The 12,757-nt window shown below is 37.8% G+C and overlaps 1 protein-coding gene and 1 long non-coding RNA gene across 2 annotated transcripts in view; both read left to right on the top strand.

Moving 5' to 3' along the window:
- Window positions 1-12,757, top strand: part of LOC306856314 (neurexin-2-like) — a gene marked incomplete at both ends in the record, with an annotated part of 392,379 nt that overhangs the window by 362,240 nt on the left and 17,382 nt on the right. The window contains one exon of the mRNA XM_079395511.1: window positions 11,352-11,523. Within this exon, the coding sequence (XP_079251637.1) occupies window positions 11,352-11,523 (172 nt within the window). The remainder of the gene's footprint in view (window positions 1-11,351; window positions 11,524-12,757) is intronic.
- LOC306856316 lies at window positions 825-6,972 on the top strand. Its single transcript, XR_013783004.1, has 5 exons — window positions 825-914; window positions 1,216-1,284; window positions 1,935-2,020; window positions 4,899-5,019; window positions 5,766-6,972. It is a non-coding gene; the product is annotated as an uncharacterized lncRNA (long non-coding RNA).

Consider the following 12,757-nt stretch of genomic DNA (forward strand, 5'->3'; position numbering starts at 1 on the left):
AAATCACAAAATCGTAATTTAAATAGAGTGTGTGTTTATTGAATAAAAAAAAACTACTGGTAAATTTCCATCTAATTCTTTGTCAGTATGACCTATAAGTTCTCTTTTAAACTTAGCTGGGATTTCAGATATACATTACATGATTTCTAATATTGTTTTTTTTTTTTCAAGAAGTCACGTTTGTATTAGGTTATTATGCTTTATATCTTCTATAACTAATTAAATATACTGTAAAAAAAAACTTCTGTAGTTTTTACAAAATAATTTTGGCAGCTGTGGTTGCCAGAATAATTTGGTAAAAAATACAGAAAAACTGTAAACACATTTACAGAACAAAACTCAAATTTACAGTATAAAACTGTAATTTATAAACAAGGAAATTAGAATTTTAACCACTAAATTCAACAACACACACTGCTATTAAAATCTGTTTTGTACCTTTAACATACTGACAACCACCATAATAATGCAGGTGGTAAAAGAGAAAGCCACACGAAGAATCAAAGCTCATCACAAGTAGCTTCACCACAAGCAGAAGTATATATTAATATCTATATAAGGTGCAGAGAGTAATTCATGCAAACACAAAACACCATCATGGTAACACACATGATACTTAAATACTTAAAATGTTACAGTTAAAATTACACTTATTTTTTACAGTGTAGCCTAACTAAACTAATACTAATATTACCTTTAAATAACTAAGTGATAATATAATAAATACATATATCTATTTCATATTAAGTCTACATTAATCCTTTTAAAAGTAATTACTTTTACTCGAGGCAAAATATTATCCGGGTATTTTTCAAAAACCGCGCGCATTTTTCAGTCAGTGCGCTCCGCACATCCCCCGCTGTTCACTCACGGGATCACAGGACGGCTCGCGAGGCGGTCACGGGAAATAACAGGTAACAACTTTATTCCCATAAAAGCACTTTTGAATGTTTTGTGTTTTAGTGTCAACTTTATCTGAGGATTAACCAGCTCAGTTATCCTAATGCGTGTAATGTTAGCTAGCAAAGAAGCGTGGAGCTAACGCGCCATTACATCAAAGTTATCAACGGCAAGCCCCGGTGAGCAAAGGGGCTGAGGAGCGTTTATAATGGCTGTTTTGTTAACCTTAGTTAACATTTTAGGCTGTTATTTGCTCCTCGTGTTGTCTTGTTTAAAATTCATTCTAACAAATTGTTGTCATGCTTTTGAGATCAGTCTTTTCAGAGCAAAGACAGGTGGTCTGACAACAGGACGGCTGCAAAACTAATATGAGCCTAAAATGAAGTAAGTAGAATTCACATCAAACAAATAGTTGGGCTTTTGTGTTGTACTAGATGTAATTTGTCACGCTATAAACATTTATTTAAATACTTTGTTCTTCAGTTTTTATTTTTTGATGAATTGCTGTTAATACAAATTGACCAGAATGATGACCAGAAATGACCAGCAGCACAAATGTTAAGTCTTCTGAAGTGATACTATACTTTTTTATGAATGTTACATTGAAATTTAAACAATGATCAAATAGTGAATACACAGCACCAATGAAAAATAAACCCCAACTAACATCCCACAAGAATGACATCTAAGGACCAATCATGTTTGATGCAATGTAGTGTGCCATCATTTTGATTCAGACTGAATGAATAGCATCTTATATTTCACTTTGCCTATCATTCTGTCAAAGTATTTTTGTATTTTGTGTTATTTCAGAAGAACACCACTGAAGTCTTTTTAAGTTCTGATTATAGTTTATATAGTTAAAGTTATATACTTAACTAATATAGATGGGGGGGGGGGGGTCTTTTATATCTCTTCTTGCTCTAAGTTTGTAGTGGTTGAAAGTTGTCTTAATATGATAAATAAAAATAAGCTGTCCATAAATGTTGTTTAATTGTGAGTTAAATTTCCCTAATTTTATGTTTTGTCTTCAGGGACAATAATATCATCAGTCATTCAAGCTTTGATCCTGGTAGATCTACTACTATCTGAAAAGAAGATTTTTTTCAAGACTCACGAGGTAGGACACATGTCAGGACAACTTTATATTTACTTGGCAACATTTTAACCTTTTAGCTGAGATCAGCATAAATGACTAAATAGTTGAACATTTCAGTTGTCCTAAATGGATAGTCCACTAAAAAAAAATTATTATGTCATGGTTTACTCACCCTCATGTTGTTCCAAACCCATTTGGAATGAATTTTATTCATCTTTAGACAAATTTATATATTTTTGATATTCTTTCATAGTTTTTGTCTATGCATTGGAAGTCTAGGCAATCTTTATTTTCAAGGTTCAAAAAGTTTTTAATTTAGGCTTTGACGCATAATAAAAAATCCTCAGCTCAAGCTTCTCAGTTAATTTTGTGATTTGAATGAAACCACTTTATTCATAGGGATAAACTGTCTTTATGTACTTCTTGAAGCTGAATATTGATTGCCTAAACTTTCAATGGATTGACAAAATGGTGAGAGAGTATTAAACATATCTTCATTTTTGTTCCAAAGATGAACAAGATTTATATGTGTTTGGTATGACATGACAGTGAGTAAATGATGATCATTTTAATTTTGGGGTGAACTGTCACTTTAAAGGGATAGTTCAGCCAAAAACTAAAATTATGTCATTAATTACTCGCCCTCATGTCTTTCCAAACCTGTAAGACCTTCGTTCATCTTCAGAACACAAGTTAAGATATTTTTAATGAAATTCAAGAGCTCTCTGACCCTCCATAAACAGCAAGGCAACTGAAATGTTCCCAGTAGTAAGGACATCGGTAAAACAGTTCATGTGACATCAGTAGTTCAACCTTACTTTTACAAAGCTATGAGAATACTTTTTGTGCACAAAGAAAACAACAATAAAAAAAGACTTTATTCAACATTTCTTCTCCTCCAAATCATGCCTTCCGTTGTTATCGAGAGTATCTCTATATGTAAACAATGCATGTGCATGGTGCTGCTGATGTAGAAATGCATGCACAGAGCCTTGTTTAAATGCAGAGGAACACACATGCATATGCCGTGATACTCTCCATAATGGGTGACGCAAAGGAGAAGAATTGTGGAATAAAGTCATTATTTTTGTTGCGTACAAAAAGTATTCTCATAGCTTCGGAAAATTGTGGTTGAACTACTGATGTCACATGGACTTTACTGATGTCCTTACTATGTTTCTGGGTCTGGGAACATTTCAGCTGTGTCTACAGCTGGTCAGAAAGCTCTTGGATTTCATCAAAAATATCTTAATTTCTGTTCCAAAGATGGAACGAAGGGTGAGTGATTAATCACAGAATTTTAATTTTTGTGTGAACTATCACTTTAAGCACTGCTTTTCTTACTGTACTGCAATAAAGATTGTTAAATTAAATAGTAATGTAAATTAACAAATCCAATTCAAGCTCTAAAACATTCAGCTGATATTCAGCCCTGAAAAACCTGCTGATAAACCACTCTGGAAGTTATGTTAAAATTGATTTTAAAAGTACTACAGTGTTTTAAATGGGCACATACCTTATTGAATAAACACTTCTCTGATCCTTCCCACCTTTATTGTCATTTATGAAAATTTTAATATGATGTTTTGTTTAAATTAGTGGTGTCAAAATTAGCGTGTTAACGCATGCTATTAATTATTTTCAGATTAACGCGTTAAAAATATTTAACGCAGGGGCGGGGCTAGGGTTGGCCACCCCTTTCGCAACTGCTGCCTCTGTCTCTTTTTTTCTTGCAAAGGATTGCGTTTATTTAGATGCAGAATGTCTTTATGACCACATCAAACGGGAGAAGTTTCAGACACGTGCTCTATACGTCGCCTCCACGCCAGACGCGAGTCAAACAAGCGCGTAAAAGATACTGTGCTCGTAGCGCGCACTCTTCAAATACAGGCACAAAGGTGCTGGTGCGCGCTGTAGCCTATATCATTTCATATCATACAGCGAAAGAAACTACGTGCATGCAATGTCGTAGTTATGCCGTCAGTTAAGGCATGAAGTTTCCAAAAAGGCGATTAAAGCTGCCTTAAACTGTGTGCATGCATGCAGTATGTTATATATGCGTCACATTTAAGTACATGTCTCTGAAATGGTTTTAAAAACTGTCCTGAGGCACCCTAGCACTGTCTCCCTCGTCTAAAATACCCAATTCAACTCATCCGCTCATTAGTTGAGACTTTCAAACCTGAAGTGAGTCAGAAAATGTAAAGAGATTTGTGAGAAAATAAGATGCATGTCAGATCCCCATCACCTTCAGCAGCAGCAGCTTTTAAAGCAATAGCAGGCAAATATGTTAATAACCAGCTGCTGTGATGTCTATTAATCCAAGAACAAAAGAAAAAAGAGCAAATCAATAACTTTTATAGTTTTAAGGGGTTCATCTATATTTAATTTAGTGTTTGGTAAGTATTCATTTTCTGTATATTTCTGCTGAAGGGCACAGGTAGCTAAATATGTCATTTATTATAATGGGTTCATGTGAAGATTGTTTTAAGTTAACTTAAATTAGACGTTAAGTCTAATAAATGTTAAAATTGATAGCTCTCAATTATACTGTAATGCTGAATGGCTACAGTCAATGGTTAAATATTCAGGGGGCAAAAATGTTTTTTTATAGAGACATTAGTAGTATTGATATCAGTGATGCTGGCCTTCAATCATGAAAAAGATACCATTAAAGAAATATTAAAAATATACTGTCTTTATGTTGTTTGTACATTGTACATTTGAAGATTGTTTATTTAAAAACTTGAATGTTAGGTGGGGTTAAGCGTGATTAATCACGATTAATTTTAGAAAAATGTGTGATTAATTAGTTAATTTTTTTAATCGATTGACAGCACTAGTTTAAATATGATGATATCTGGTGACATACCCTAACAAAATCTTTTACTGCCTTTAGCCATATCAGGTGCTGAAGGCGGCTGTCACCATCTTTGCTGTTAAGGAGGAAGAGGGAACATTGTCTTTAAACCCATTGGATGTTTTAATTGCATCTGAAGAAGATGTCTGCAAAGTCTTGGGTCAGTTTACAGGTGCAGTTTTTTGCACTAATGTATTCCCTTAGTTACAGTATACAAACCTCTTAAATTTTGTATAAAATGTGCTGTTAATCATATGGAAAACTTTTTATAATTATTATTACTATTAATTATATTTAACATTTAAATGGATTTTAAATATTTCCTTAAAGTTTGATAAGATAGCTTAAACGTTATATTTTTGCCTAAACAGCCCACTGATTCTGTTTTATGCTTGAAAACATTTATGTTGTTTCAATAAATACTTAAAATTCTCCTGTTCTGTCATGATTTCTTTGTACCAGTGTTTTTGCTTAGTCTTATGTAACGTTATTGTTTTGAGTTTGATGAACTTAAACCATTGAAGGCAATCGGTTTCCTCAAATCATTCAAGTAGTTAAGACTTAGTTTTGTTACCTGAATTCAAACTGATTGGAATAAAAAAAAATATTTGAATTTACTCTAATAATTGATTGGCCAACACACACACACACAAAAAGTAAATTGAACTCAATGTATATGAGTTTATAGTACTCATATCTTAAATGGTTTAAGGCAGTCGGTTTCCTCAAATGGTTTGAGTTACCATAACTTGTCGGGTTATACATTGAACATTAGATAAACATGGACTGCCTCTGTGTTTTTTATTTAAAAATGGTTAACAAAATGCTCACAAAGCCTAATGCTTCTGAAGCAATTAAATCACCCCATACAATTGTACTTTTTCACTCAGAAATTTTGTTTTTTAGGACACAGGACACAGTTCAGCAGAACATTAGTGAAATGCCATGGAAAAATATCAATGTGTAATTTTAAACCATACCAGGACACAAAGGTACATTTCTATCACTAGGGGTGCATAAATGTTCTTTTAGAGGTACAAACAAGAAGGTACATAAATGTACCAACGTTCTGAGGTGCATTGCTGTACACTACTGGGCATTTATACCTTTTTAGGTACAGTCCTGTAGCTTGATTTTTCTGTGTGTATGGTCGGGAGGTCATTGTGCACTTAGGGGACCTACAGACCCCTTGCTTGGGACCACAGATTGTGCAGTTTGGAATAAATGATCCATTATTCATCTCTTGACTTTGTCCTTCAATATTTCTGTGTTTCATCTTCCAAGAGAGTCCTCAAGCTACATTGTACAGCTGAGTTTAACAAACAACACTGTCTCTAATTCCTGCTGAAGACAGAGGCTTTTGGGCTAAAGTTCTTTAGAGGACACTTCAACGCCTGCTGAAGTGTAACTCGCGAGTTTTTTTTCATGTGAACAGAGATGTTCTTTGAATAAATATTTTACAAGGAGTGAAATGTGCAGGATCAGCAGAATGTAAAAGTGAAGCAGCATTAAGATGAGGCAAAAGTATGAACATTATCTGTCGGTAATGTCCCGACGACTGTACTAGAAGATGAAATTGCCTATTGAATTTTCTGAGTATGTGAACTTCAATAAGACAAAGCCATTCAGAACAATTGAGAGAGAATGCACTGAGAATGAATTGCTTTGTTTACGTTCATGCACTGTTTTCATATGATTCACACAAAGATTTATGCAGATGAAGTTGACTGCTTGAAAAGGTGATCAATTCTTGTATATTTTGGGAGTATGATTTGTGTAACTAGACTTTCATATTTTTGGATCATATCTCTGTTATTATTATAGTTTTGCAAAGAGCTTCAGTCTATCCATGCAACAGTAAAATGCTTCATTTCCTGTCAATTGGCTGCTTCATTTAGAGCAAGTCATGTCCTTGTGATCAAGTCAGCCATATTTTTATCCACATTCTGCTGTTTTCCATACCATGTGAACCATTCTGTTCCCAGTATCATTCATACTTGATAGGAATATCTCGAACCAAATGTAAAATAGAGTAAAATGGAGAGTGAGGAGACTGATGAAATGTTTCATAACATGGTTCCATCCGAGCAACTGAAGCATTAAACTCTGTGTTAAAATCTTTCTTCATCCCTGTCATTCTTGTACCTGGATTTACTTAAACAAAATGGATTGTGATGGTACAATGAATCTGTCACAGCAGAGTGTGTTTGAACTGAAGTGACATTTAAATTGAATAATTTCTTTTTTGGAGGAATTTCAGTTATTCATCATAGCTGTTGAAGTACCTCAGCAGTATTGGATACTGGTGTGAATTTTAACTAGCTTAACAAGTAAGACTCAATCAAGATTCAAGATTTTTTATTCGTCACATACACAATTATACAGAGTATAACCAGCAGTGAAATGTAAGTCAGGTCTGCTCCAAGGACAGTGCAATTGTATAGAATACAAGTAGAAAACAATAAAATAAAAGATAAAAAAAATATAAATGTGCAGGTCAGTATGTTGTTGACATAAATAGTAATAAAAGAGGAATGTGCAAAAAAGTTGTACAGGGTATTTAAATAGCAGCAATATGAGGTAGAGAAAACATATGAATAGCTTATAGATATATTGATATTTACATGGAGTCAAGTGATGTTATGACACAGAGTTAGAGTTTAGGAGCCTGATGGCCTGGGGGAAGAAGCGCCTCCTAAGTCTCTCAGTTTTTGTCATCAGGCTACGGAAGCGCTTACCAGATGGAAGCGAAGTGAATAGCTGGTTACCAGGGTGATTTGAGTCCTTGATGATTTTGACAGCTCTATTTTTGCAGCGTTTGAGGTAGATGTCCTGCAGAGAGGGGAGAGCAGACCCTGAGATGCGCTCAGCTAAGCGCACAACTCTCTGTAGTGCTTTGCAGTCCTGATTGGAGCTGTTTCCATACCACACTGAGATGCACTGAGTCAATACACTTTCTATGGTCCCTGAATAGAAAGTTTTCAGGATTGCTGGTGAGACCCTGAATTTCCTCAGCTGTCGCAGATGGTACAGTCTTTGCCTGGCTTTCTTAACCTGTGTTTGGATGTGTGTAGTCCAAGTCAGGTTCTCTGAGATGTTTACACCGAGGTACTTGAAGCTACTCACCCTCTCCACAGGGGTCCCACTGATCATAAGAGGAGTGTAGGGCTGCTGCTGTCTCTTCCTGAAGTCCATGATCAGCTCTTTAGTTTTGCTCACATTCAGAGAGAGACAGTTGTCCTGGCACCATGATGTGAATCTCTCTACCTAATCCAAGTATGCGGTCTCATCATTGTTGGAGATGAGGCCCAGAATCACAGTATCATTAGCGAATTTGATAATAGATGTGGAGCTGTGAGAGGACACACAGTCATGCGTGTAGAGAGAGTAGAGCAGGGGACTCAGGACACAGCCCTGTGGGGCTCCTACGTTCAGGGTGATGGAGTTTGAGGTGAACTGGCCAACTTTCACCACTTGAGGTCTGCCGGTGAGGAAGTCTTGAATCCAGTCACAGAGTGAGGAGTTCAGGCCAAGGTCTGTGAGTTTAGATGCCAGCTTGATGGGGACTACAGTATTGAAAGCTGAGCTATAGTCAATGAATAGCAGCCTTACATAATTCCCATTGATACTGTCCATGTGTGTGAGGGAAGAGTGGAGGACGTGAGAGATGGCATCGTCCGTAGATCTGTTTGTGCAAACTGCAGAGGGTTCAAGTATCAGGTATGGAGGAGCAAATGTGTTTTTGAGACTCTTTACAAGTCTCTCAAAAACCTTCATGACTATAGATGTGAGGGCAACTGGGCGATAGTCATTCAGGCAAGAGGGTTTATTGTTATTGTATGTATGAGGTGGGAACCACGGAGGTAGCAAGGGACTCATTAAAGATAGAAGTGAACAAACCAGCGAGCTGATCAGCGCAGAACTTCAGAATACAGCCGGTTATCCCATTAGGTCCGGCTGCTTTGCTGACGTTCACTTTCTTTAGCGCCCTCTGAACCTCATCCACCGACACGGTGATTACAGGATCATCGCTGCTCTGCCTGCTGCTTCCTGACGCACTGGACGGCAGAGTCGCGCCGCCGCCGTTCAGCATCTCAAGAAAGTCAAAAACCAGGCCAGGCTAGCATGAAAATGTATCTTTTTCTTTCTATGAAAACATAACCTTTCATATTCTTTTCTAGAGTTCTGTTTTTTTTTTTTGTTTTTTTTTTTGCTTTTGTGCAGTTTAACATTTGGATGAAATCCTCTTGTGTATTCATTCAGTAGATTTGCCCTCATTTGTATGGTGAGGAGACATTGATATCAGTCTAGCATTAGCACACACTCGCTAGTTTTTTTTATCTCCGCCCTTTAGATTCCAGAATACACTCTGCATTCACCTCATGCTCTGTTTGATATTTGTCAGACATCAGCATCTCAATGAGAACCTGTCAGTTGAGGTCAGAGGAAGGAAGGAATATATCCAAACATGTGTGGAAGTTTTATCAATCTGTGGCTTTGTGACAGAGAACACAAAGCACTTTTTTATTATTGTTGTTTTGACTCTTTCCAGTGACTGACACTGGACAATGCTAAAGCTGTAGAATGGTAACACAATCCACGCTAGCAATAAGAACCAGGTAGTGTTTCTGAGGTGTCAACTGATACACGCTCAAGTGTGCCCCACAGAGGTGGCGGGTGGAAGTGTTCTTGGGAGGGAATGAATCACTGTTAAAATAAAAACAGCAGGAAACTGTCAGTAGTTATACATGTCAGGATGTCAGTAGCTGGCGAGCCAGTGTGTGTGTGTGCCTTTGTGTGAAGGAGCGGTGATGAATGCAAAACATGGAGACACACTCCATTTCCCCTCCTGCATTACAAAGAACACTGCTGAGCTCCTCTCCCAAGGGTGAGCCACTGTAGCATGACCAGATGTTTCTTTTTGCTCACAAGATATTCCCCATCGTTCTCGCCATCATTCATTTCATTTTATTGTCACATCCAATACTCCTAAATATCGCTGTTTGAAATTGCTTCATGATCCAGAGATTTTTCTGAATGTTTAGGTCATGTAAAGTAAAGTAAAAAAAAGTAAAGTCGTGACGTATTGTCAAGTATGGTGACCCATACTCGAAATTGGTGCTCTGCGTTTAACCCATCCAAGTGCACACACACAGCAGTGAGTAGTGAACAAATGCACACACACACACACACACACCGTGAACACACACCCGGAGCAGTGGGCAGCCATGCTGCGGCGCCCGGGGAGCAATTGGGGGTTCGGTGCCTTGCTCAAGGGCACCTCAGTCGTGGTATTGAGGGTGGAGAGAGCGCTGGACATGCAACCTTTCGATTACGAGTCCGACTCTCTAACCATTAGGCCACGACTTCCCCAAAGTCGTGGCCTAATGGTTATGTGATGGCGCATGATGTATATCTATATTGGTTATACCCATGTGCAAAAATGGGCTTGGAGGTGGGTTGCCTGAACAGCTAGTCAACTAATTGGTCTTAAAGAAAGCCCTGTGAAATTACAGGGCTTTGTTGTTTCGGGTTCACCTGAACCCAATCAGACACGTTTTGTAGGGGGCGTTTACAAACTGTGTAGCTGTCGGCACACTAAGTAAAATGTCAATAATACATGTGTAGGAAGGTTTGTTGAACTTAGGGCACTTTTATGTCACAGGGGTTTATTTTTATTTAAACTATCAAGTGTACCTTCTTTCTTTTAACATCTTTCATATCTTTAGTTTTTTAATGTCTTAAAAACCTTTTACTTGTCATCAGTTATTTTTAATTTTTCAATATATTGTTTATTCTTTTTCATTCATTGTCATGGTTTTACTACTCTATTACTACTTGAATAATTTGTATGTATACATTTTATTTATAGAATTTTTAATCTGTTTATAGATTTTTATTTTGTATTATATCAATTTTATTTATTTCAGTCTTGCACAGTTTTAAAAAACTATTTAATAATACTTGATATAATTAAAATATTAATTGTAAGCACATGCCTTTTGAACATCTGAATATTTATTGTGTAAAAAATTGTCAAATTTATATTAATGCAATATGAGACTTGATGTGTGAAGAAAAAGAAAAATATCACTTGTTAGCAGAATATTTTTGTTGTGCTTCATTTCCAGTAATGCTGCATTTTGTTAAATTGTCAAATAAGTGTGAAAATTTAATTGCATTATAATAATGCATTTATGACACATCAAATGCTAATTATTTTTTAGCTTTTCAAATTCCCACTACCAGTGTCACTGAAAAAAATTACAGAATTCTAATGTATGTGTTTGCACTCCTGAACGTTGTTATTAAACAAATTAAATAAACTAGTTAAAGTGTAAAAAGTGTCTTTTAACTGCGTTTGTTTGGAATAGAAATCACGGCCAAAAGTGCCCACAATCTAGAAACTAATTGACCTCACTAATCGAATGGTCAACCGTCATGTCTCATCCCTAATGTCCACCTCTAAACAAACTGTCCATTCTTATGCAGGAACAAGGGAAGGTGGGTGTGATCTTCAATGTGGGCACAGATGATATCACCATAGATGAGCCTGCGGTCACCGTGAACGACGGCAAGTACCACGTGGTTCGCTTTACGCGCAGCGGTGGCAACGCCACCCTCCAAGTGGACAACCAGCCTGTCATCGAACGCTTCCCATCAGGTAGGACCCCGCAGAGGACAGGGAAAGCCATTTTTGGAGGGTTGGGGGGATCCCATTACACGTGTGGTTGGTAGAAATACTAGGGGCAGCTTCCCTTGGGAATGGACACATGGGGTCCGAGAGAGACACTGTATATTTCCACTCGCACATCAGAGGGACGTTGTTTGAAGCCTTCGGCCTGGATTTGGATGCATGTTGAAGGCATGCCTTATTGAAGGGTACAAATTGATTTATAATTTCAATTCTGAATTATTTGGGTTTGAAGTGCGCTGTTTTTACCCTCAAACTTTTTCCAGAGAGTTTATGAGTCACCACATGCAGCGCCCAGATAACCACCGCATGCACAATCTAATAACAATTGCAAATTGACACATTTCCCCCCAAGCTGCCTTGCCTAATACATTCAGCCCAAGATGGATTTGGATCCTTTACAGTTCTCAACTTCAGCCAGCTTTGCTCTAGGCGGGCTGAGGAAGGTGTCTCTGCGCCTGTGAAGATCCTCTATCCCTGAACCGCAAGCAAACTTTGAACCACAAAGTGTGCTTTCATTTTTTTAGCGTTAGCCAAAACGCCTCTCACAGTTTGCTCTTTGAACCCCGGCACTCTCGAGTTGCGGTGTAGTCTGCACCGTAAACTGATATTGCACGGCCTTGAACTTTTGTAACAAGCCTTGATTGATGATCCCAACCCTACAGTAGTCATCCCATGAACCATCCCCTTCCTATACAAACATCTCGCTCTGATTTAATTTCCAATTAAACTTGAGCAAACTCTCTCTCTCCCCACTGTGTGCTTAGGGAGCTGCCTTCCTCTCATAGCTGCTGTTTCACAGGAAGACATTTTCTCCGTCACTAATAGCAATCCTGTCTTTCTCATCCTTGTTTTTCATTCGGTTCCTCCGATGTGCTGCTTCACGGCAGGTTAGTACAGTGTCAAGGAGTCCTTAGCAAAAATACAGCTCTAGCCAAATAAAGCAGCGCCTCGGCTCACCTGCTATGCTCCTTCCACTCCCACGTGTGGGGTCTTGTTTCGAAATTGCCAGAGGTTGAATGGCGCTGCGTCCCTGCTGCTCGGGCTTGAGATTTCGTCTGATTTCTGAAAGGGAAAATTGGTTTTCTACTGCTGTGACATAGGCTTCCTATCCGCCAGGTCTCCCCCTAAGCCCCCTCAGGTGGCCAGAGTCAGATGGGGCAGCCTTTCCAAAGCGCGGGGATAAAGCCGGGCTTCAAAGCCG

The sequence above is a fragment of the Barbus barbus genome, assembly GCF_936440315.1.
Source record: "Barbus barbus genome assembly, chromosome: 36".
NCBI lineage: Eukaryota > Metazoa > Chordata > Actinopteri > Cypriniformes > Cyprinidae > Barbus > Barbus barbus.